General features: G+C 37.3%; 1 protein-coding gene across 1 annotated transcript in view; it reads right to left on the bottom strand.

Moving 5' to 3' along the window:
- The window catches only part of myo10l3 (myosin X, like 3), an 83,727-nt gene extending 69,937 nt beyond the window's left edge, over positions 1-13,790 (bottom strand). Inside the window, exon 1 of the mRNA XM_058787433.1 lies at positions 13,507-13,790. Within this exon, the coding sequence (XP_058643416.1) occupies positions 13,507-13,527 (21 nt within the window). The 5' untranslated portion in view covers positions 13,528-13,790. The remainder of the gene's footprint in view (positions 1-13,506) is intronic.
- Positions 13,791-24,844: the final 11,054 nt, after the last annotated feature.

The following is a 24,844-nucleotide window of genomic DNA, read 5'->3' as shown; positions in this document are numbered from 1 at the left end:
AAGAAAACTTGTTTGAGAAGAACTCCTGTGGCCTTCACAAATATCATAAAGAGTCTTTTAGAAAGCAGCTGGTCACGCTACATTTCAAAGAGATTTCTGCACACTGTTTAGATCTCAAACAGTGGCACTTATTCAGATTATCATAACAATGCTGACACCTCCGCTGACCTCTGGCTCTCCTTCAGTGCAGCTGTGCAGATGTGAAGAGCTCTTCGTGTTACTGAGGGCCTCAGCTATACTGAAGTGTAAACTGTCTGATGAAGCTTAATACTGACTGACACTGCTACAGACATCTCAACGAGTCTTGGTTTAATCTGTAAATTGCATAACACTATGCTACACTTATTGTAATTATCTTGAGACAGTAATAGAGCAAAAAACCAACCATGCAAAGCATTTCTTTGAATTCATTCCAGGCAGCAAAACTTTTCTCCATCATTAGGACTTCTACTGGTTCAACTGCTCATTTACTGTGCAATATGGCAGATGACAGTTCAAAGCTAACAGAAAACTGCTCTTTTCTATTTAAAATCAGTCACTAGTGACTGGAAAGTTTTAAGTTAAGTTGCAGAAACATGTCCAGGATCAGGGATTTGATCTGAGGAATACTGAGTGACAGAAATGAAGAGAAATTGGCCAAGAAATGAGTGAGATTACGGGTTGGTATCTGATTAGATGGACTGAAATTACTGCTGACCTTACAGGCTCAAGTTTAAAGTCTTCCAGATCTACATATGTCATTTGAATAGTGTTGACATAGCCTGTAGGGTTGGGTTAGGACAGTCAACAACTGCCTAGCGGGTTACTGAGGTCAACTACTGTGTTTATTAAAGGGGTCATGAACTGCCTTTTTTAATTATTTTGTAGCCTACTCTGAGGTCCACTTATGTTATCAATACTTTTGCATCAAAAAACATCATAATTTCAAAGTAATAGTTTATTTTCTGTCCTGTTTTGACTCCCCTCATGAGAATGCTCTGTTTGAGAAAAGGCGTGGCAGATTGTAGACTCGGAAGTAAACGACCACTGCTATGATTGGCTAACAGTTGTGTATATTTGACAGCCTACATCCTTCGCAGATGGACACATAAATACTCAATACATATCAAACGATCTGTAATAACAGGCAAAGCAATAGGAGACCGTGTAATAAAAACAGTTACTCACGTGTGTTTCGACATTACTGTCGAATCCAATATAGTCAGCACAACATTGTCTTTTAGTTTCAATCTTTCTGAAAATCCTGCGTCAAATTGTGCCTCGTTTGTAAATGAATCCACGATAAAATGAAGTGAACAAAGGACCAAGTACTTACTGACATGGCCTGGCATTTAATTAAAAGTAAAGTTCATCAAATAAAGTGTATCGTTTGGTTTCTGCGTAGACCTGCATTTACAGCTCTCGTCATTTACCTACTACATGCATGAATCGGTGGGCGGGACTAAACAGGCAGTGCTGTAGAAGCAGGCGTTGATGATCTTCTGCGGAGGCGGTGTTTAGTCACACTATTACACCATAAAGTGGTATATTCCACAAGCTGTCGTTTTGGCAGAATAGCTTCAATATATGCTGTTTTTAGACTGACAAGAAAGTTTTGAGTTCTGAAACTTACAGAATGTTTTTTATAGCACAATGACCTCTTATATATCAAAAGATCAAGGGAAATTTGATTTCTCAGTTCAGATTGTAAAGTTAAAGCTATAACTGGCTATCAAAGCACTTATTTATGCAACAGATTCACTTGTTTAAATGATGAAATACACAAGGTTTGGAGCCAGTAAGATTTTAAAATGTTTTTAAAATAAGTCTCTTATGATCAACCCGTCTGAGTTCCTGTTTTCCTTATTTGGTTTGGTTCCGTTTCTCATTAGTTGATTGTCAATTCATTGTCCCCACCTGAGTTCCATTATCTTGTTTGCTCTTTTGTTCCTGTCAGTTTATAAGCCCTCTGTTCTCCCTCATTATTTTGTCCGATCTTAATGTTATTAAATGGGAAAGTGAGTTGATGCTGTTTCGTTCTCCTGTCTTTCATTTATATTTATCCTACAACCACGCACCCGTGACACCGTTATTTTTCAGCAGCCACTACAACTCCAGTCTTCAGTGTCACATGATCCTTCAGAAATCATTCTAATATGCAGATTTGCCGCTCAATATTTCTTATTATCATTGTTGAAAACATTTGTTAGGATTAATACTACTGCTGCTTTTTTTTCAGGATTACTTGGTGAATAGAAACTTTGAAGGAACACATTTATTTGAAATGGAAATGTCTCTACTGTTTTACTACAAATATTCATTCAGTTAATGTAATATTCAAAACTACTTTTGCACGTCTAACCACCTGCTCAATAGTACAACTCTGGATTCCATTAAAATACATGACAAGAGCAACTGAACCACACAAAAGTCTAACAAAATCCCAATCTAGTGCAAGAGGGGAAACTGTACCTTAAGATGCCTACTGTATGTCACATGCTACCGCCAAGTGAAACCAAGACAGCTCTCCCTACCCCGTGTCAACCTCAACCTCCCCAGACCTGCATGACATCATGCAAGCCAATGAGAGTTTTGCCTCACCTCAAATCAGGGTCCCAGCCGAAATTCCTGATGGTGAGCTCAAACATTCTTAAACTCTGGCACATATTTCAGGAATGATTTGCAACAAGCGCCCTTACGTCATGACTGAGTGATACATTAACAACATTAAGAATTTAGAACATGTAAATTCACAGTTGAATTGACAGTAGAGAGTCAGAGAAGGACAAGTGTTTTGTAAAGGATCAGATAAACAGCCTTGACGCTCCGTCACCAGGCTGACAGCAGTATGAATAAATGATAGAAGGTGCAGCTGATCAGAAATTAGCTAATGGAGAGATCGTGGCCCCAGGGGAAGGACATTTCCCAGACTTCCCCCAGACCAGACAATAGACAGAAAGAGTGCTATTAGCATTGAGAGATTGTGACACTTAATGGTATTAACCTTACAACTGAGATGTTTGACTGATTTGCATAAAGCATAGCCTGGAGACGGTGATTAACAGTCATGACAGGTTGTATTGTACTAAGTAAATGAAACTTGTGGATGAATACTCCCACACAGTAGACAGCCTTGTTTACAGTGCAGAAATATTAAATTGGATGGATTTTTTATTAAATCCAATTTTTTAAAACCAACTATTCAAATTACAAGTTATACACACATGGTCAGATTTGTTGGTACCCTTGGTAAATATGATCAAAGAAGGCTGTGGAAATAAATCTGCATTGTTAATCCTTTTGATATATTATTATTTTTAAAAATTACAAAAAAATCTAACCTTTCATTGGAGAATAAGAATTTAAAATGGGGGGAAATATCATTATGAAATAAATATTTTTCTCTAATACACATTGGACACAATTAAAGGTACCCTTTAATTCAATACTTTTTGAAACCTCCATTTTCCAAAATAGTATAGGAGTTTTCTCCTATAATGCCTGATGAGGTTGGAGAACACCTGACAAGAGATCAGAGACCATTCCTTCATCCAGAATCACTCCAGACCCTTTAGATTCCCAGCTCCATGTTGGTGCTTCTTCTCTTCAGTTCACTCATTTTCTACAGGGTTCAGGTCAGAGGACTGGAATGGCCAGCAGAAGCTTGGTTTTGTGCTCAGTGACCCATTTTTGTGTTGTTTTTATGGTTGGTTTTTGGATTATTGTCCGGTTGGAAGATCCAAACATGGCCCATTATAAGATTTCTAACAGAGTCAGTCACTTATTGATTTTTTATCTGTTGGTATTTGATAGAAACCATGATGCCATGTGTCTAAACAAGATGTCCAGGACCTCCAGCAGAAATATAGGCCCACAACATCAAAAATACAGCAGTATATTTCATTGTACACATGGGGTACTTTTTATCCCTGTGTTCACCAAACCCATCTTGAGTGTTTGCTGCTAAAAAGCTCATTTTTTAGTTTCATCTGACCCATTTGAAGTTCCAGTTGTGTCTGATAACTGAATATGCTGGAGATTGTTTTTTGGTGAAAGCCCTCTTGAAGCCCTCACAAACAACATGTGGTGATGTAGGTGCTGTTTGCTAATTTTTTTAAAGGTTTTCTGACCCCGAGACTCAACTATTTTCTGTAATTCTCCAGCTCTGGTCCTTGGAGAGTCTTTAGCCGCTCAAACTCTCCTTCTCACCGTGCATTAGGACGATATAGACACAAGTCCTCTTCCAGGCAGTTTCCTAATATTTTATGTTGATTGGAAATTCTTAATTATTGCCCTGATGGTGGAAATGGGTATTTTCACTGCTCTAGCTCTTTTCTTAAAGCCACTTCACTAATTTGTGAAGCTCAATTATCTTTTGCTGCACATCAGAAATATATTCTTTGGTTTTTCTCATTGTGATGGATGATTAAAGAAATTTGGGCTTTGTTTTCCCTCCTATTTATATTTCTGTGAAACAGGAAGCCATAGCTGGATAATTTCATGTTCATAATCACCCTGGAGTGCTTAAAATTGTGAATATGAATGGGAATATACTTCAGAGATATTTTACTCATAAGAATTTCTAGGGTTACCAGTAATTATGTCCAACATGTATTTGAGAAAAAAACATTTATTTCATAATGATATTTCCCCTCATTTTAAATTCTTATTATCCAATGAAAGTTTAGATTTTTGTGATTTTTTAAAATAAGGATTAACAATACACATTTATTTTCACAGCCTTCTTTGATCATATTTACCAAGGATTAATACTACAAAAAAGACTGGATGCATAGAAGTTGGACAAATTGTCTGCACAAACGGTCTACCGTAAACCTTAAGCCAAGCCAAACAGTAAAATAAAGTGTATTCAAATGAACAACAATCTCAAAATAAAGTGTAGTATTTTGTTAACAGCTGTAGCTCTAGGTACAGAATCACTACACAAACATGGAGCACATGGCCTCAATCATATAAAAAAATGAGAGAGGAGGGATGAGTTCTTACTGATGTGGCAGATCTTCTCAGTTGTTGCATTCAACAATGACAGAACAGCTGTTCAGATATAATTGGCCATTTTAAGAGATCAGCCCTCATCTGACAAAGCACATAAGGGAAGCTTCTCCAGTACCAAAACATCTCCATGAGGAAATGATAGAGACATATACGTAGGTCTGTCCACAGTCATTAGCATCTCAAAAGCCTTTGATGGGCCTGATGCCACTATACTGCATCTGACTTCATCTCACACACTGTACAACAGCTGTTGTTGAGGTTTCTACTAAGTCAGATTACTGCACAGGTTCCTTCTAATGTGGAGAGCCAGAAAAACAATAAATGTTGACTAAAGTACAAAGACTTCAACTCAGCATTAAACAATCTCATAAATTGTTTGACTGTACAATTTATTTTTGCCACCTGGAGCGCTAAGCTACTGGTGTTCTGCAAAAAAAAACGAAAACTATTCCAACATCCCTTATACATCAGCAAATAACAGTGATAGTGCCACACAGGTCATGCTACCCACTGAGAACATAATGAGAAGTGTATTTCTCTGATGGAGGAGTTGGTTGGGGTTCCAAAGCCTCAAGCTAAATCCGCTTTGCCACATCTAGTAATGCGCACAGCTAGCTTGCTGATCATCTAATGATGACTATAACCAATTTAAACACCATTTAGAGACACATTTAAAGTCACATAAAAATAAATTAATTACAGTTATTTCAATATAGGTTTCACAACAATGCAGAGGGACTCAATTACGGCAATATTCTTAAATACGGTTGCAGTTTAATAGGATGGCAGGATGCTTGAACTCATTTTTTTAACCTATGACTGTATTCCACAACATGTCACAGATGTCTCTCCGTGATGTCTTAATCACAGGGCAAAACTTGTGCTAAAATAGGAAACTCGCCATCTGGGCTGGATGAACAATTACATGTTGAGTTTTTTACTCAAGATACTCTTGGTCTCCAAGTAAGCAAGGATTATGATTATTTCTTTCTATGGATATACACCTAAAAAAAAAAAAATTCTGACTTTTGTTCATCTTCCAAATAAAAATGTAGAGATTTATTTCTTCAAAAATGTTTACACTTCTTTAAAACGTTCATAAAACATTGTGAAAGTAGTCCACATGAATGGAGTAATCCGAGTTTAACACAATCACTCTATATGATGAACATATTCATTTTAGGCTATATAATTTCCATATATAAGCACTAATCAATGCACATACATAAAGCACATCAAATATGGTCAACAGAAGCTCAAAAGTGCTTGCTTGATGCATGAGAACCAATGACGTTTGTTTTTGCATAGCATGCATGCATTGCATACACATTTCTTTAACTGCAAAAATACCACAGAAAATAGATATTTCCTATATATACCAGCAACATTAATTTTTCATAAGTAGTTTAAACATATCAGTCATTGAGCTGAGGAGTCCAGGTCAAGTCACAGGTGGTGTGCTAGCATTAACATAAAGTAATATTCCAACTATTATGAAACAAATCATTGTGAGGTCATAGCAGGTTTGACATTAAACAAGCTTAAATTGAAGGATGATATTACATGTCAGCTGTGCAACTGCTTAATCTCCTTAGAGATAAAGCCCTAAAACATTTAGAAAAATATTTATTTAAAAAAGAGGAAATGAGTATACAATATCATTGTAAAATATTAGATAAAAATCTATAAAAATGTAATATAAACGTCCTGCCCAATTAACCAGCATCTCTTCTGTTTTTTGGTAACCTGTGTGTATAGGCCTCAGTGAAAATGAGGCCTTCCACGGCCCCCTGTGAATCTTTCTGGGGTCTAGAATGTCTCTTGTGAACAGATTACAGCAAAAGGAACTGATTGTGTTAATCAGAGCCTTTAAAGCCTGTCTGCTACACCCGTCTGCTCTCAGTGCCCCGAGCCACAGCCGCTGACAGGGGCACATAAATAATGCTGCACCGTCACCAGAAGGACAGGAAGGATGGGATGGTACAGCTATTATGAAAAGGTGGGTCTACCTGACTAATTTATTGGCCCCGAGTGGGTGATAATTGTACAGATGCTCTATTATGCCAAAACATTCAAACACTCATGAATCTTTTTCACTGGAAAACTGCTTTTCAAGTCATTGAGCTTCCGTTATAAGAGTTTTAACAGATCATTTGTTTTTTCATGCACTCTCACAGGTCTAAAAAGCAAATGATCACATATGCTCAATAAAGGTGAGGAAAATCTGTCAAATGTAGCTTGTATCAAAGACGCTGTTCTTTAGAAAAGAAAAACAAACACAGAAAACAAATGATAGTCTACACTCAGATGACTAAAATGAAATTAACCCTATATGATCACATTTTGGAATTAGCATAATGACTATTTTCATATGAAGCCATTCTTCTGGTGACTACAAAAAAGATGAAAAACACAAACAATATCCACCAAAAACCATCTCAACCAGACAACCTTCAATAGACCTCAAGGCTTGAATGGTATATTGGCACAAACTGGCAACTACTTCCACATAATTTGCCCCTTAGGCAAAACAAAAGCCTTTTCAATAAGCTCAATTTGGTGTTGATGGCGAGGATCCACGGCCGCTGTACATCAGCAGGGGGCAGGAACGGCGGCAGATGGAGATACAACTGCAGAGGTACAGTATTAAGAAATGAAGGGGGAAGGGGTGCAGTGCACACATGGGCCTCAAAGGAGATGACAGAGGAAGCGCTATTTACACGCGCTCGCCCTTTAAAAGGCACTGCAAAGTGTGTCTAAAAAGAATCAGTCCCGTACATTGCCATAGCTTTAATAGTGTAGCTAAAATAGCAAATTTGGGTCAAAAATTGCTCCAAAAATGTTTTTAGAAAAAAAAATAGAAAATAGAAAATAGAGGTTACAGTGTACAATTTAAAAACCACTGAATGTATTACAGACAAGTCTAGTGCCTGATCACAACAAAAGGAACAATGCTTACTATATTTAGTAGCTTAAAATTGCTGCTATGTCAAATAAACTCAATACAGCTCACCAAAAGGGACATGTTCTTACTCATGCTTACTCAAGACTTCTTGAGCCATGGACATTGTGGTTTACTGCACAACGTTTCCAAAAGTGCTCCAAAACCGCCATGCTGTGATGAGAACTTTTTTTTTTTGGCATTTGCAAACTTAGACAACTAAGGTACTTAAACTCCATAATGAACAAAAAACAACAGATTGGCCACACAAAACCAATTAAGCCCACAAACTGAACAAAGAGTTGGATTGGGGTGAATCCATCTGGGTTTGTGTCCAGATGCACACCACAACCTAATAACCATGTAAAAAAACTGGTCACACAAAGAATAAATCCTGTCAATATCCACACAGAAAAAACTGTATAACAGACTGACTAATAAACAAGTCAGTCCTGAGAATAAGCAAGCCTTGCTAAAGTCCAGGCCACAGTGAAAGGGATTAATATGGCCTTGTGGGATTGCTGCTGTACTCATGTATAGCCCCACTCCTGCTCAAGACTGGATCAACTAGCAATCCGGTTTGAACTGAAATAACTCCTGCACGTGTGAGAGGACAATCCATAATTCTTCACACCGACCTGCAGCATGACGAAAGCACTTACTGAGCACATACGGTCAATCCTGTGACTGATTAGTCATAATAAGAGATTACAACGATGCAACTAGGTGCCTGCAACCTTAGAACAGCCTTATTATCAACAATAAACATGCAAACACCCCAAAGGATTCTCCTTAAGAAGAGATGCACCCATAAAAGGTCTGATAAACAAAATAGGTGTGGAACAGGAACACAAAAATCTATTTTATTGTTTTGTTCTTCCTGTCTAGCACACCCAACAGAGCAAAGAGGAAAAGCTACGATTTCAGCTGCCATCAACATCTCAGCACCATAAGAGGTTGCCTGAGGAAGTCAAAGCCACAGTGAGAAGAATACTGTGAAACCCAAACCAGAGGAACTTCAAATCTAAGAGCTACGGGGCGACTAGGAGGCATGGCTAGGAATCTCGGGTCAGGGTTAAAGAGACTGAGATCCTCAGGACAGGAATTTATCTGAAAAAGGAATCCGGTGTTGGATGTGAGACACTCTTTCGAGAGACACTTTAAAAGTAGGAATTCCTTTTTTTAAAGCAGGTCAGCTGTTGTTCCAGGCGACATGATCACTACATCGATCCTTTTTTAGGTTGCTCCTCTGAAGTGGACTTTGTGGGTATTTTTAACATAGCTGACACTGAGCCGGAAATGTATTTATGGTTCTGTTAATGAATGGACGCATGTGCTGTATGAGGAATGAACCACATTCCTCAGATCAGTATGTGAATGAGAAACATATACATTCCTGCATGCTATGGATGGGCATGAGTGCCCGAGTAAATTACCATGTACAATAATTGCGTGGCTCAACTTCAAAACAATTTCATTTCTATATGCAGAAACATGTCAAAAAGGGGCCTTGTTTTTTATTTTGTTTAGTTATGGCATCATTTCCAGCTGTATAGGATTTGCCCAGTTTCCATCAACATTATGCACTTTATCTCACTCCAGTGAAGAGGGTGTTCATACAGGATTTCAAAAAATTAGTCATAGAATACAAGGATGTTCCATTATTTTTTTTAAAAAAAGCAATTTTTTGGTAAATTTATGGTAAGCCTGAAGGTTGGTTAATTGACCGAAACATTGCTTCCAAAATTTCGTAATGATGCAAGTTTGATTAGTGCGCGGGATGTACATTTTTTTCAAGCATATAATGGACTTTTATCCAACGCACCTATGAATTATTCAGGTACAAGGCACTATATTTTTAACTCATATGTGACCCTGGACCACAAAACCAGTCTTAAGTCGCTGGGGTATATTTGTAGCAATAGCCAAAAATACATTGTATGGGTCAAAATTGTCGATTTTTCTTTTATGCCAAAAATCATTAGGATATTAAGTAAAGATCATGTTCCACGAAGATATTTTGTAAATTTCTTACCATAAATATATCAAAACTTAATTTTTGATTAGTAATATGCATTGCTAAGAACTTCATTTGGACAACTTTAAAGGCGATTTTCTCAATATTTAGATTTTGAGAAATCATTGACTGAAACATTTAGCACTTCTCCAGTTACACATTTGAACTGTGCTAGCATCTATTTCACGCACATATCATGGATACACTACAATAGGTAAACATGCCGGCAGTTCACTACACTTCAGCATCAGGGCTCGCAAAATCGCAAGCCCGACGTCCCGGGGCTATTGTGTTTTCCAGTCGGGCTACCAAAATGTATCACCGCCTGCCCGACGGGCTCCTTAAATACAGATCTCCCGCGGGTCCTTAAAAACTCTGAAAGTGAGTTGTATCAAAATTAAGGCCATAAAAAGTTTTAAATATGTTAAATGGTGTAAGAAATGTCTTAATTATAATTTCAAGAGGTCTTACAGTTGGGGACGGAAAGACATGAGTCGTGATACGGCAGGATTAAACTTCAAAAGGAAATAAATAATGAGCGCTGCACATTTCAAGTCAATACGCGGCGCGGATGTCTTTATGTGAATGTATCTGAAGGTAACCGACTGTCCTCAGAAACGTGTCGTTGGCATTTTAATTTCATTTTACCTATAATTCCTGATAAAGCAGCGTTTATGAGCGCAGAACTGCTTTGTGTACAGCGTTTCCAGGGAAACCGCAATATTTCAGCGCTCCTAAAGCGCCACCTCGTGGCAGAGAGTGAATCTGCATTTCCAATAAGCCTTTCTTACTGTTTATGGTCAGATCAATGCAGATATCAACTCATGTTTTTACGCAACAAACACATAGAGCTGTAAATGAGAAAGAAGTTGATGTGCCTTCTAAAAATCTAAACAATTAAGACAGTAATATTTATATGTTTTAAATTAACAATTTATATGTTTGATTGATCCCTTTTCATAAAAACGGCCTATAGCCTGAAACGCTGTTGTATAAGATTTTTGTTTTTGTGGAAACCTGTATCTGAACTGTAAATCATGTAATTTTATGGCTCAAAACTGTATGTTACCATAGACATTGTCCAACCCCGCTCATTCTGTGTTCGTTTTACTTGTGCAGCTCTTAAAATGGGTCATAAATTAAATATATTTTTAAAAATTCTGCAGATACCCTGTAAATAGTGAAATAAAATTCCTTCCTTCATATTTGTTGAAATTTGTGTATTGAAAATATTTTTGATTGACATTTAAACTCCTATCTGATTTTCTATATTAAATAAATAAAAGAAAAGAAAAGAAAATAGTAATTTTTTAATTCGGGCTAGTTAATTAATTTTCGGGCTACCAAAATCTGAAGAGTACCTGCCCGAAGGGCTACCAGGGATTTTGAAATTTTGCAAGCCCTGAGCATGATGCAAGAGTTCCAACATAAAAGTTAAATTACCCAGTTTTTTAATACATTTTTAATGACTGTTTCTAATTTATGTTTCTAAAACACCCTATATATACTGTTCTAGGCGAACACGGGGTTAACTCCCACTTTAAAGCCCTGATGAGACTATCACAGGTGGGAGTGCTGAGCGAAACGGGAAGCCCATGCTTCATAAATCTCTCCATGGGCGGACAAACCCACTAGTCTGTCTGGGAACAACCAAACTTAGTCATAAGGCTCAGTAGGCATGGACAGGTAAGCTCCAGCAGTATGATCTAAATGACACACTCTGAGTATTCAATAGCCTAGTGACTCAGCAGCTGGCAGAGGAAGGATAAGGGCTTGTCTGAGGGAGAACACCGCTTGGAGGGGAAGCTAGGGATTTGGCAATATCATTACGCCTTGTCCCAAGCGTGGATTCAGATGGGAAGGAAGGCTCTGCTTTGACATATCAGTGAAACAGTGTTAGCTTCACCCTGAATATTACAAATCATACAAGCAAAGTGAAGAATCTTAAGGTCAAAGCTCAGACAAATCCATCCTGATTATCAGACACATTGTTTTAATAATTCCAAACCATACGTTTAACTCATGCCTCAATAATTCTAATGTAGATCTGAATTCAAATGCTTTCAATGTTTCAGATTAATTCAAGCCACACTGGCCGCTGCATGGGCCAATGAATGGGAACTTCCTCCTGACAGCAGACCATTGCTATAAATAATCAAGGAATGTTTGCGTTTCTACTTCTAAGCCTCATCATTCCGGCTGGATCCATGCATGTGGATCCAAGCTCTTAATCTTAGATGTGTCTCAGACCCTTTCTGTCCTCCATCCCAAACAGATGTTTAATTACTCTTCCCATTTAGATCTGCTGTTGTCCTCCAATGCTCTGCTATGAATGCCCGACTTTGTGACTTCATATCTCACAATACAACATCACAGAGTAGTCTTTAATTAAGACTCTTTAAAACCTTTAGACCACCAAAGTTAAGAGAGAATAACACATGCATTGCAAAAAGTGACTGGTTAAACCTGACTGTATTTCTTTTGTCTACCAACTCTTTATATACTCTCTGGTGGTCTGAAATATTGGTTTATATGGCTATCCAAATGCTATATAAGTATTGATTTAATACTGCTGCAGTGGGTCAGTGCGTTGTGTGTGAGGTCTGAGCTTTCGTTGCCAGCAGGTTTGTTCTCATGCTGACACAGAGTCTGAAGAGCAAAGCAGACAGAAGGAAGCATGAAACACATCCTGGGGGTCTTCACTGGGGCATTTATGATCATCTTACTCTGGATCAAGATGCTACTTTGTTCACTGCTTTTCTGCAAGCACTAGTGATCTTCAAAGGCAGTGATCTGGTGTTAAATAACCTTTGAACTGGTAATGAATGTGAGAGGGACTCCCCATATTTTTTCTGACCTGAAGTGACAGAGGGTCCTAACAGAATTAACACCTAATAATGAAACACAACAAGTACTGTTTACACTTTATAGACCATGTTTTTATAGTTCCCCGATTCAGCAAAAAGAAAGTGGAGTGTACAACAACAACAACAATGGACACAACTTTTGGACACAAAAGGAAAAAAAAAAATAGACTCAATATACTTTTCATTTTTCATTCTGCGCATAGGCTATATATACAGTATATATATATATATATATATATATATATATATATATAGGAAACTTTGTGCTATTTCAGATTTTCAATACACTCTGTGTGATTTATAAGCATTTTGAAAAGTGGGAACATGGGGTAATGTCCTGAAAAGTCACCTTCTCCTTGTAATACCTATGTCATACCTTTGTCATTATACAAATTCATGTCCTCATTTGTCACAAAAACGCGCGCGCGCACACACACACACACACACACACACATATATATATATATATATATGTGTGTGTGTGTGTGTGTGTGTGTGTGTATATATATATATATATATATGTGTGTGTGTGTGTGTGTGTGTGTGTGTGTGTGTGTGACAGTATAATAGGCTATATATACATATAAGTGATCTAAACTTGACGTAAGCTCAGCAACATCCTTTTAAAGGCAGCACCATCACAAAGGAGAGATGGTTCCGGTGAAGTGTTCAAGTTTTCCACCTACCTCAACAAAGAAGGTATCCATCTGTATCAAGGTCCTGTCCGGTGTTCGGTGCTCAGGGTACCACTGACTCCGTGCACTGTAGAGATGCTCTTCATTCACGCGTTTAACATACAGCCGAAGTTCCCATCGCACCGTCCAGACAGTAATTCCTCTGAATAAGTTTTCTTCAGACACTCTTGACAAACTGATTCGGAAACCGCTATGAGGGCTGAATGTCTCTTGTGTGTATTTGAAGAAGCTCGTGTTTATCCCAGCGGCGGTCCGTCTCGTCTCGCGCGGCGTGCGCTTCTGTATCTTTGTGTGGAGAAAACACAGAGGCCACCGGCTCATTTGGGTATGACTGTTGGAGGCGGGGCTTGGCAGCGATACCCCGCCCACTAGACACACCCGAGTGAGAGCGCTAGAGCTCGAGCCAGAGAGCTCCTGTATATAAAATGAAGTGGTCTGGTCCCAAGCTCTTTTTTCATTCTTGATCAATACTGTAATGCTTCGTATAACCTAATTGTAAAAGCAAAAAGGCGATTTTAGATTTTGCTGTCTTCATATATTTACTTCATTGTGAAAAATATATACATTTGTGTTTTACATTTTAAGGCAGAATAGAGATTTTGCAATTGTCCTCAGAAATTGCCCAAACTTATTTTGACATATTATTATTAGGCCTATATTAATACTTTTATGGTGAAAATTCAACTTAGTTTTAAGGAGCCCATTACTCATGACACAATGAATTGTGGTTTTTCTGAGCATTCCAATAGAGAGAGAGAAATAGATATCCAGGGAATTCTATTTTGGGACAAATCTGGAATGGCTTTGACCCACTTAGTGCCTGGATTACCACTGTCCTCTTAGGAAAGTCACCCAAATTTTTAAGTTCCTACATATTGGTCATCATTTTAAAACATTTAAATATAATTATTAACATATGCTAATTAACAACTTTTTTTTCGATCAAATATGCATACAGGTATTTATGTATGAAAATAATAATATCAAATTTGGGAATTGTTATGAATGATATGTTAGAATGAAAACATTCAGGGTTCACACACCCCACTATCTCAGCTTGTTTGACCCTTACAATGGGGTTAATTATATTCAAGTGAGCTCCTATGAATCTCTATTAGGAGCTCCACTCAAGTCACAAACCGAGGGAGGTCTGTCTGTATGAATGTGTTACAGCTGCTCTTGCTGTAGGCACTGTGCTATGTGACCTCTCTCATTTAGGTTAGCTTTCTATCAGCCGGGGCTGGAAGGACAGAGAAAGGCCAGAGCAATAATAAACTAGGTTTAAACAATGATAACACATGGTGTATGCAAAATAATGGTGCATGTAATAGTCTTTTGCTGTCCTCTTTACTAGTTTAGGACATGGCATGAATGTTTTAAACTGACTTGGATCCCCAACCTAGAAGTCTTAACTCAAAAGTACTTTGATAGGCCCGAATTTAACCGCAGCTCTCCTTGAAAATGAATGTCCTATAAACTTTTTAAGATATAAAATTAGATTTGGTTAGATAAGAATCAATAGAAATGGAGTCAAGCGGTTCTTCTGGGGATAAAATAATGTCCTCTCACAAACTCCATTCTGTTTGATCCATAGCTTTATATTCATAGCACTCCGTAGGACATTAATCTCTGGCTGAGTGGTTTGCAAATGATGTAGAAGCCTAAAAGATGCAGTTCAATTGTGAGTTTTAAAGTGAATACAATTTATATAGCACGCAGGCTTAATACGTTTGTTTTTTTTCTAAACAACTGTGACAGCCATCATCTTTATGTACTTATAAAAAGACAGCGAAAATTGTAAGTGTCACGGATCGGTCAAGCCTCACGCCCCACCAATCACAACGATCCACATCACCCGAATACTAATCACGATCACCTGCACCTCATCACCTCAGCCATCTCACCCAGTATAAAAGACCTCACTTCAGCCACACACACTGTCCGATCTCGTACACTCAACGTGGACTCTATACCCTTGAGAATTACTCAAGTTAGACATTTAACAGATATTTCTTGTTCCAAAACTTTCCAATGCTTCTGATCAAAGTCGATACAGGATATCAGACTTGCCTGCATAAGCAAATAGAGATGCTTTATAATCAAAAGAGTTGACTCTCAAAATAGGTGCCTGTCTAGTAAATTGTACATTTTTCACTTATTAAAGAAATGGTTCGCCCAAAATTAAAAATGGTGTTAAAAATGTACTCACCCTCAGGCCATCAAAAACCTAGATGAGTTTGTTTTTTCGTCGGAACAGATTTGGAGAAATTTAGCATTGCTTGTTCACCAATGGATCCATTGCAGTGAATGGGTGCCGTCAGAATGAGAGTCCAAATGTCGCAATAATCCACAAGTAATCAACATAACTCCAGTCCATTAATTAACGTCTTGTGATCTGAAAAGCTGAATGTTTGTATGCACAACAGGGGATAGACTTTTTCCGCTGGAAGATGTGGTATTATGGGCTCGTATTTTGGCCGGTTTTGAGTTAAAATGCCTTAATGATGGATTTGTTTATTACAAACATGCAGCTTTGTACTTCACAAGATGTTAACTGATGGAGTTGTGTTTTGGATTATTGTGATGTTTTCATCAGCTGTTTGGACTCCATTGGCGAGCAAGTGATGTAATACTAATTTTCTCCAAATCTGATGAAGAAACAAACTCATTTATATCTTGGTCCAAGATATAAATTCTTGGATGCCCTAAGGGTGAATAAAATTTTGGGTGAGTTACTCCTTTCAGAAGAGCTCAGCCACTGTCATGTGTAAACTACAGAAGAACATGATCTGTTTCCAGTCCTGACCTGTTTTTCATTGCATTCTCTTGTATTTCTGAGCCAGGTTTAACCTAACAGGTTCTTATGCTTTAATCCTGATTACTTGAGTATGCAATGAAGCTCATTACCTAGAATTATATCTAGCTCTGTTCAGACAATCAGACTTTATTCTATGCAGATTTCAGATCTCTCTAACATCAATGCAAACAGACTTCGACTTTGTGTTTGCTTTAGACTGAGGCACGTGGCTGGTATGAGAACGGCATCAGGAGCCGGTGACAGATCCCAGCAGAAGGAGATCTGTTAAATGACAATTTCATGCTAAGCTGCTGATCAGTGCGATTCTGTTGTATTGCTTTATGCTAATATACCCCTGGAAATAATTTATAACTAGTGCTGTTTCTTTATGTAGTAATTCAGATCACAAGTGAAAAGAAAATCTGAATGATCAGTTTCAACTCAAGTGGGTTTTTATGACACTATCAGTATTCGAGGATGCTGCACATTGTCTGATTGGATGGGCTGGTGTTGTGTTAAAGTGGTGCACCAACCCCCATCCATTTCAGGAAACACAAAATAACACAGATTTGTAATTAGTCTCACACCATTTCATAACCTAACCTGGTTCAGTTGTATGGTGCGCTTGCTGAGTTGCGTTATAGAAATTTCAGGTCACCAAATAGATAAAGTCTTGTGCAATACCTGAGGTCAGACAAAGAGCTCAGACAAAGGCAGGCAGCGGGGTGGCTGCCACTGGCTAATCAGAGCGGCCCATGAGGAAATGGGGGAGGGGAACAGACTAAGACGACCTGGCAGTGTTTCTGTAGCCCCCATAGCCCTCTGGAGAATATCTTCATTAACCAGTAATTTTATCATTTCACATTCAGCTTTCAGAAAAGCGTGTGTTTAAGTGAGAGTGTGTCAGTACAGTGTGTGATCACAACACTTTTTTTGCATCATGTATGTTGTGTTGCTGAAAATGATACCTTGGATCCCCCTCTGATTTTTTAATTTGAAATGAAAACAATAAAAATGCTGGATGAAACAGTAATGATATCAAAAATGTGTTAAAAATAGTTGTTTTTATTTATTTTTTCCTTTCAATCTAATTGAATGAGTTTGGAGTAGTGACAGTTGATGACAATTTTCTGTTAAAAACAAATGATCTGTGCATGGAAAATTACGTGCTTTTGGAAAATTTAGCCACATTTTCATCAATATGCAATTATTTAATTATCATATGTATATATTTCATAATTATTCAATGATGCAATAATTGCATATTGATAAAAATGTTTATCAAAGATTCCATCCTGTGGAAGACAAAAAAAACCCCAACAATTTTGAATACATATTTGATATTATTACTGTTTCATTCAGAATTATTATGATTCTCAGGTTTCAGATTCAGCACATTACAGAAGTCACACAAAATCAGTGTTTATTAGGTTCATGCATCTAACTTTATTCTAATAATCAGTAGAAAATATACACTTTTAATAAATATATTTCAGATAATATTTTAATAATTTTCTTTAGCACGATGACAATATAAAAATAAGTTATTTATTTATTTACTTTAAATGTTGCCTTAATAATATCATGCTTTATATTTTTCTCACATGGTTGCTCAGTTGGTCTTGACTCTTTATACATTAAAATTTATATATTTTAGTAAGGTCATCATATTTAGGGTTCTGGGCATGAAAACATTTGAAAACCCCTGGCCTATAGGGCACAAGATAAGCAAGGATTGCAACTGAGATGCTCTCAAAAAAAAAAAAAGAAAAAGAGTAGGTGCATGATGCTCCTGATCTAACATACCATCTCTGTGAGAAAAACAGAACAAAGCCACTACCAGTGGAGCTGTCAGAAGATCCACTACAGGGTCTGAATAGCCCTTCTGTGTGTCAGTAGACAACAGTGTGTCTTCTTTCTGACACACACACACACACACACAGTATTCATAGTCAACATAATTAGTATACTTCAGACATTAAAAGATAAAAACTGCTTATAGTTCACAGCTCTCGTTCTCTTGTAGGGCTTTTGGCACATTCACAGTTTGCACTCTGATTTTACATCAGCTGTTCTGCTCTGGCATACCAAACAAATACCAGTTCTGAAGTCCATTCTGTTTGTCTGAAAGCTTGTTTGGCACACAGTCTGTCTGTCTGAGAGTTTGTTTCAGTCCCCTGACCCCGAGTCAGTTTACTTGCTGCCAAAATTGTAGACACAGCATCTGCAAACACAGAAATGTATTATGCTACAGCAGTCTTTGTAACAGTCTGACCCTCAATCAGTCCTGAGGCAAGGTCAATTAACCCTTGGCTGAAAGCATCAGATCTCAGTTAATGGGGCGAAAAAGGGGGATATATGATGGAGAGCATGTTAGATAAAGAGTCTTTCTAATGACTCTCAGTTGTAGTGCAAGCACTCACACATTATCACATGATCAGGCTTGTGGTGATTATGTAAAAACAGAATGGCACTAATGCTTTGATGCAGAAGCTGATCAACAGCACATGTATTGAGCTAATGTCACAACCAACATCAGATAAGGGCATGCTGTCGCCTCAAACATAAAATCATATTAAAGAGGGCACACAACTATTGTATTATTTTGACTAGTGTCTTTACTACTGACATAACACTCAAAAATGACTCAAAAATTCCTTAAAAATCAGTTCCCCCATCAGTTTTGTTAGAAAAACAACCTGATATTTAAGCAATTTTAACAATACAACCTTGCCAGCTATAGTTCTCCTGTGTGCCCTGCAGCGCTTCACACTCCAGTCCAGTAGGTGGCGGAAATATGCTATTCTTATTCTGGCATTTCAGTCGCATTTCGCAAACCAGTGTAAGAACTTGCTACTTCAAATTTTACGCCCTTACCTCCATCTTATGAAAGCACATTTTAGCCACCGACCAGATATTCATTAAAATGCTAAATTTCTGTGCACCACAAAAGAAGAAAGTCTGAATGGCAGATTTTCACGATGCACTAGACATCACAAATGCAAAAACAGTAATCTCACTCATACTTTCTGCTGTAAGTCATCATCTATTTACTGGGCAAGACACTTAGAGGACACTAATGCTGAGTGAATGAACAAATTAAATTGAGCCGTCTAAATTGATGGATTTTTTTCAGAGTGACAGAGTGCAAATCTTCAATGTCCCAACATGTTAGAAGAACATTGCATTTTGTGCTGTGCTACCTAATAAGTGACATAAAACGCTACGACTTTCAGTTAATATTTTTTTATGCTTACTAGAGCTTCAGCAGCTGACTTATTTTCTCGCTGCCCTATCAGGCAAGAAATTAGCAGGCAGCGCTTGTGCACAATGGTCCTGATTTCTAACAAGCAAAATAGAGCTTTGGAGATAACTAAGTTTTAATTTAATTACTACAGTACTAAAGTTTTGCTGGAAATGAAATCAAAAGTTTAAAAGTTGTTCAAGGAGTTTAAAAGGGGGCAGGTTTGTTTGTGGAACCATCATCCTGCAGTGCATGAGAAACATACAAAGGTGTGGAATGCAGAAGATCGTGGGGGGCAACAGAGGGGGGCTTTAAATGACCTCACAGTTAACTGTGTTGGAAGATAAGGAGGAATCCTGCTGTGGACCAAGCAGTTCCAGAACAGGCCTGAAAAGGTCAACATATTTTGAGTTCTGTTCATTTATGAATGTCAGGGAACTTTGGTTCAATAGTCTTGCGAGGCCATCACTAATCTTTGTTGTAACATGATGCTACCCTGCAGCCATCTCACATCAACATACACTATAAAAAGAGGCACATCGACCACACAAAGCACTTCAATGTTCCATAAATGTACACAGACACAAATCTCATTTATTTTCATTTTAAAGCCCGTCATAATAGTATTACAAAGCAAGCTGATCTCCTACTTTCTATATTCTAAATCTAAAAATTATCGACCTTTTGACAGTTTAGAAGAGTATACTGTTACTGTTCACTCAAGATAACAGAAATATGTTCTAAGAACGTTTTGCTAATGTTCCCATTAAGTTATAAAAACATTATTTCTGGATGTTCGCTGAACATTCAAAACACACAGTTTTTAGAATGTTCTAAAAACATTTTTTTCTTGGTTATTCTAACGTTAAGTGAAATTACCACTTCATTATTTTACAAACATTATGAGAACGTTACTTTTGAATGTTCTCTGAACATTCTAAAAACAAGTAACATTTCAGAAAAGTAAAAACATTCCATGGAAGATGTATTAATGACATTTTTGTGCTATTGTTTTGAGAACATTATTAAAGACGAAGAACGTTTGTTCATGTTTTTGAGAGAACCTTGCTAGATGTTCCTGTTAGTTGGGATAAAATCTATTTCTACAGGAACACAATGATCGAAGAAAAAAAAAAAAAAAAACTCTCCGGAAGCCTCTGGAGGGACTCATTGTGGAATATAGTAACATACCATTCCTCATTCTTCAAAACAAGCAAACAGTCATGACTCATTATGGGAATCTACTGAGCCCCCAGATATCAGGGTTAAAAATGAATCCCTTCAATGTTGTGTTTATGAGTAGTCACATGAAAGATGAACTTAAATAGTCAATGAGAGGAATTTAGAGACATTTATCGATGTGTTAATGCAGTGTAACATGATCCGTGGCACATGCCGTGCGTAAAACTGATGCTGGTGAAGATATATGGACTATGATTCATCAGGCCCTATTAACTTTGGTCACAAAAACGACAAAAATGTTCACTGTTGAGAAATCTGGAGGAGTTTGTCTGGCCAGGCGGTTGATGATTTGAAGATTCCCAAGACTGCTGGTGGTCACTGACATGATTCTCTCAGGGAAATATTTGCTTTATGTCGTAAAGAACATAGTCAGACTGGAATAATTAATCAGAGCTGACATTTCACAATTTGAAGTAAAAAAAAAAATTTTTTCTTAAAAAGGAAATAGCTGTCTTAATCTGTAAACAACAAAAGTGTAATTCATTATTACATTTTAAACTAGATGTACAACATCTCAATTTTTAACGATCAGTTTATTACAAAAACGGTCATTGTGTATTCTCAAGCCAAATCAAATAGGCAGGAATATATCTCTTCCGAAGAATAAGATAAACTGTTACATAAGATGAGTTTACTGTTTTCACAAACAAAACAGGTGGAGTCCCGTCTGAAGCATATCACCATAGATGGCCTGTCTGAACATTCAGGAGAGCTCTGACTCAAGCAAATCCTCAAATAAAGAGAAGCCTTTTCCGGAAAAGCCCTGGAAATACAGCTGTGACACATTATAAATAGTGAGTAATTAAAGGAGTGCTTTGTGTGCATGTGTGGACACAAACTGAGCAAAAGAAACAAGGATCAACATGAATCAAACTACTATGGCCCTTTAGTGATGTTTTGTGTTTAAGCAGTGTGTTGATTTGTCTCAAAAATAGGCTAAAATGACTTGCCATCAATGTTCAGATGTTTACAGATATTCATTGAAACACTTCCTGTAATCTTCAAGGCAAATCTCTCTCAATATTTGGAAAACCCACCTCCCCTGTGAGAGAGGATTTTGGTTTATTCCCAAAGCATAAATGGATTATCCGCTTCTGTTTATTTTTTTATTTATTTTTCAGAATATGATTATTGAGGCTGAAGTTTGTATTGGACGCAAAAGCACACATTTTGACCCAAGTTTAAAAAACACAAAAGACCATAGTTCAGTTATTTAGGCCACAATTATAAAGTTACAAACCCGGCATTAATTGCATAAATCCAAAGCCATCCTAATTACTAGGATTATCATGTACCCCTTTACAGGAAATGTAATTACCTTCATTTGCAGATATAAATACGAGTTCAGTTAAAGTGGATATCCAGAATAAGGTCTTTACACAAACCCAAATTCTGATTAATACAGACACATGTGACCCTGGACCACAAAACCAGTCATAACATAAGTAGCACGGGTAGCAATAGCCAACAATACACTGTATGGGTCAAAATTATCGATTTTTCTTTTATGCCAAAAATCATTAGGATATTAAGTAAAGATCATGTTCCATGAAGATATTTTGTACATTTCATCACCATTCTGGTTAATATAGGAATATTCCTATGTATATAGTGAGTACAATTCATGCATATACATCTACTCATAGTTTAGATTATATATACAATCAATCAGTCACTTATTAAACTAAGTGACGAACATCTTAACTGATGAAAACATAAGTGTTCCCTGTTCAGACTGAGTGTGTATGTGTTTGCGTGCCTTAAGGTAACACAGGAGGTATGTGTGTTTGCTTACTCAGCTCAGCGGGATAATGACTGCATTAGGCTTGGTTTCCAAAAGAATGCCTTTAAAAGCCAAAGAGACTTGCTCTTCTCACACATGGCGTCGTTTACCCTCCAGTACACACTTTACGGGAACGTGGGAGCAATCCGTAAAGCTATTTTAAATGACAGCATCTGCCTTCCTCTTCAAGCACAAACTCTATGCATTGTCTTTGAATTCTCCCACATTCTATGCAATGTGTCTCTGTATGGTGTTCAGCAGATGGTGTCAAACAATGGCTGTGGTGTGTGGTGCATGTGTCAACGCCATTGGATCAGCCACTGTTTATTTGGGTGTCTGGACCAGCAGTAAACATTCATAATCATGCAGCACAAGTGAATATTGGTGACAAGTCACTTCACCAGCCCACCTGCTCCCATTAAAGTGGCAGAAGGAAATACACATTTACCTGGTGCTGAAAAATATTATTATAAATGATAAATATCTCTTTATACTGAGTACATTTTATTTATGCTGCGTTTGTATGCATATTGTCAACTTTTTTCCATTCACTACAGAAGTCACTCTAGTGATAGTTACAAGTAACACTGATAACATGCTAACACCACATATACAACATAAATTAGCATTAGTATTAATTTGAGATAGATTTCACAGAACATAAATGGGTTTAGACTCAAAGCAGGCTCTCATTAGAGGGCGCTAAAGAGCACATGAACGAATGAAACATCAGTCTTCTATCCTGCAGCGCCTCTGAGTGTCTGAGGAGAACCATTGAAGCTCTGTTTATAAGACATTTAACATACAAGCAAAAGTGCACACTCAAGGTAATTTGTTATCTAAGAAGCTCAGTCCTGAGTTAGCTTTATGGTTTGAAAACACACACACACACACACACACACACATATACTTGAATTTGTGCTTTACCCTGCTGAAAAAAAACAAACAATAGAACCCTGCCCAAAACACAATAGAAAATGTAATGGTTTTAATGGTTATAATGGGAATTGTATTGGTTTTAATGGAAACTATAATGGTGTCTACTGGTATGTGATGGGTTCTGTTGGTGGGATGTTAAATCCTATTGGAAAAATGCCCAAAACACACTACAAAAATGAATTTTGAAATGGTTTTACTGGAAAAAGCTAATGGTTTATAATGGTATTTTAATGGAAACCATTGGCATTTCTGTGATGGTTTCTATTGGGCTTCTATTGTTGTTGTTTTTTAGCAGGGTACGGGGACTCTCCATAGGCGTAATGGTTTTTATACTGTACAAACTGTATTTATATCGCCTTACACCAACCCTACACCTTACAGGAAACTTTTGAAATTTTTGAATTTCATAAAACACCGTTTTGTATGTTTTTTAAGCCTTTTGTTTTACGGGGACACAGGAAGTGTCCTCATAAACCATGTTTACGTTGTAGTACCCATGTTATTATACACATTTGTGCACACCCACACACACACACACACACACACACACACACACACACACAACATGGAAATTAAAACACTGGTTATCAACCTTTTTGATATGATAGGCCCTCTTTTGTCCAACACGATTATGAAGGCCTGTTTTTTCTGCCGTTAATATGACAATTATACTTGATTCCAAACTTTTTTATTAACAGAAATAGGCAGTGTTAATATAATAAAATATTTAATAATAATTCGTTTTGTGATTTGAGTAAATTCAAGACTCTAATTCTGGATGTTCCCTAATAAACAAAATAGTTATTGAGGAGAGAGAGAAAAAAAAAACATTTTAGTTTTATGCTCCCTTAGAAGGCCCCCAGTGCCTGACTCTGGCCTGAAGTTATAATTTGAAATTAGACCTTTCATCCGAGCAAACTAACATGCTTAAATGATTAAACAATACTTAAAGCTGCACAAAAAAAGACTAAACCTGCCTAAACTGCTGGTCTTAACTGGTGTCAGGCTGCTCTGTTTTTGGCACAACAGAAAAACTGTATGGCTTTTAGAAAAGGGCAGCAACAGCAATATATTACATTTATTTAAAATATTAATTATAATAAACAACTCGTCCACCAAGTTTTGTTTTCTGAGCAACTGTTTTGTTACAGGTGCACATTTGTGGCTATTGCATAGGTTCGTTTATTTATTATTAATGTATTTCTTTATTTTTAATACACTTCACTGGCAATGCAAAACAGTAACAGTAAACAGCAAAACAAGTCATCAATCTGGTTTATTACTGATGAACAGGGGTCACTGAATCGCCGATGTGTTTAGGCGG

Source organism: Onychostoma macrolepis, chromosome 09, assembly GCF_012432095.1.
Source record: "Onychostoma macrolepis isolate SWU-2019 chromosome 09, ASM1243209v1, whole genome shotgun sequence".
NCBI classification, from domain to species: domain Eukaryota; kingdom Metazoa; phylum Chordata; class Actinopteri; order Cypriniformes; family Cyprinidae; genus Onychostoma; species Onychostoma macrolepis.
The sequence above is the reverse complement of the archived record's forward strand: the minus strand, read 5'-3'. Positions and strand labels throughout refer to the sequence as shown.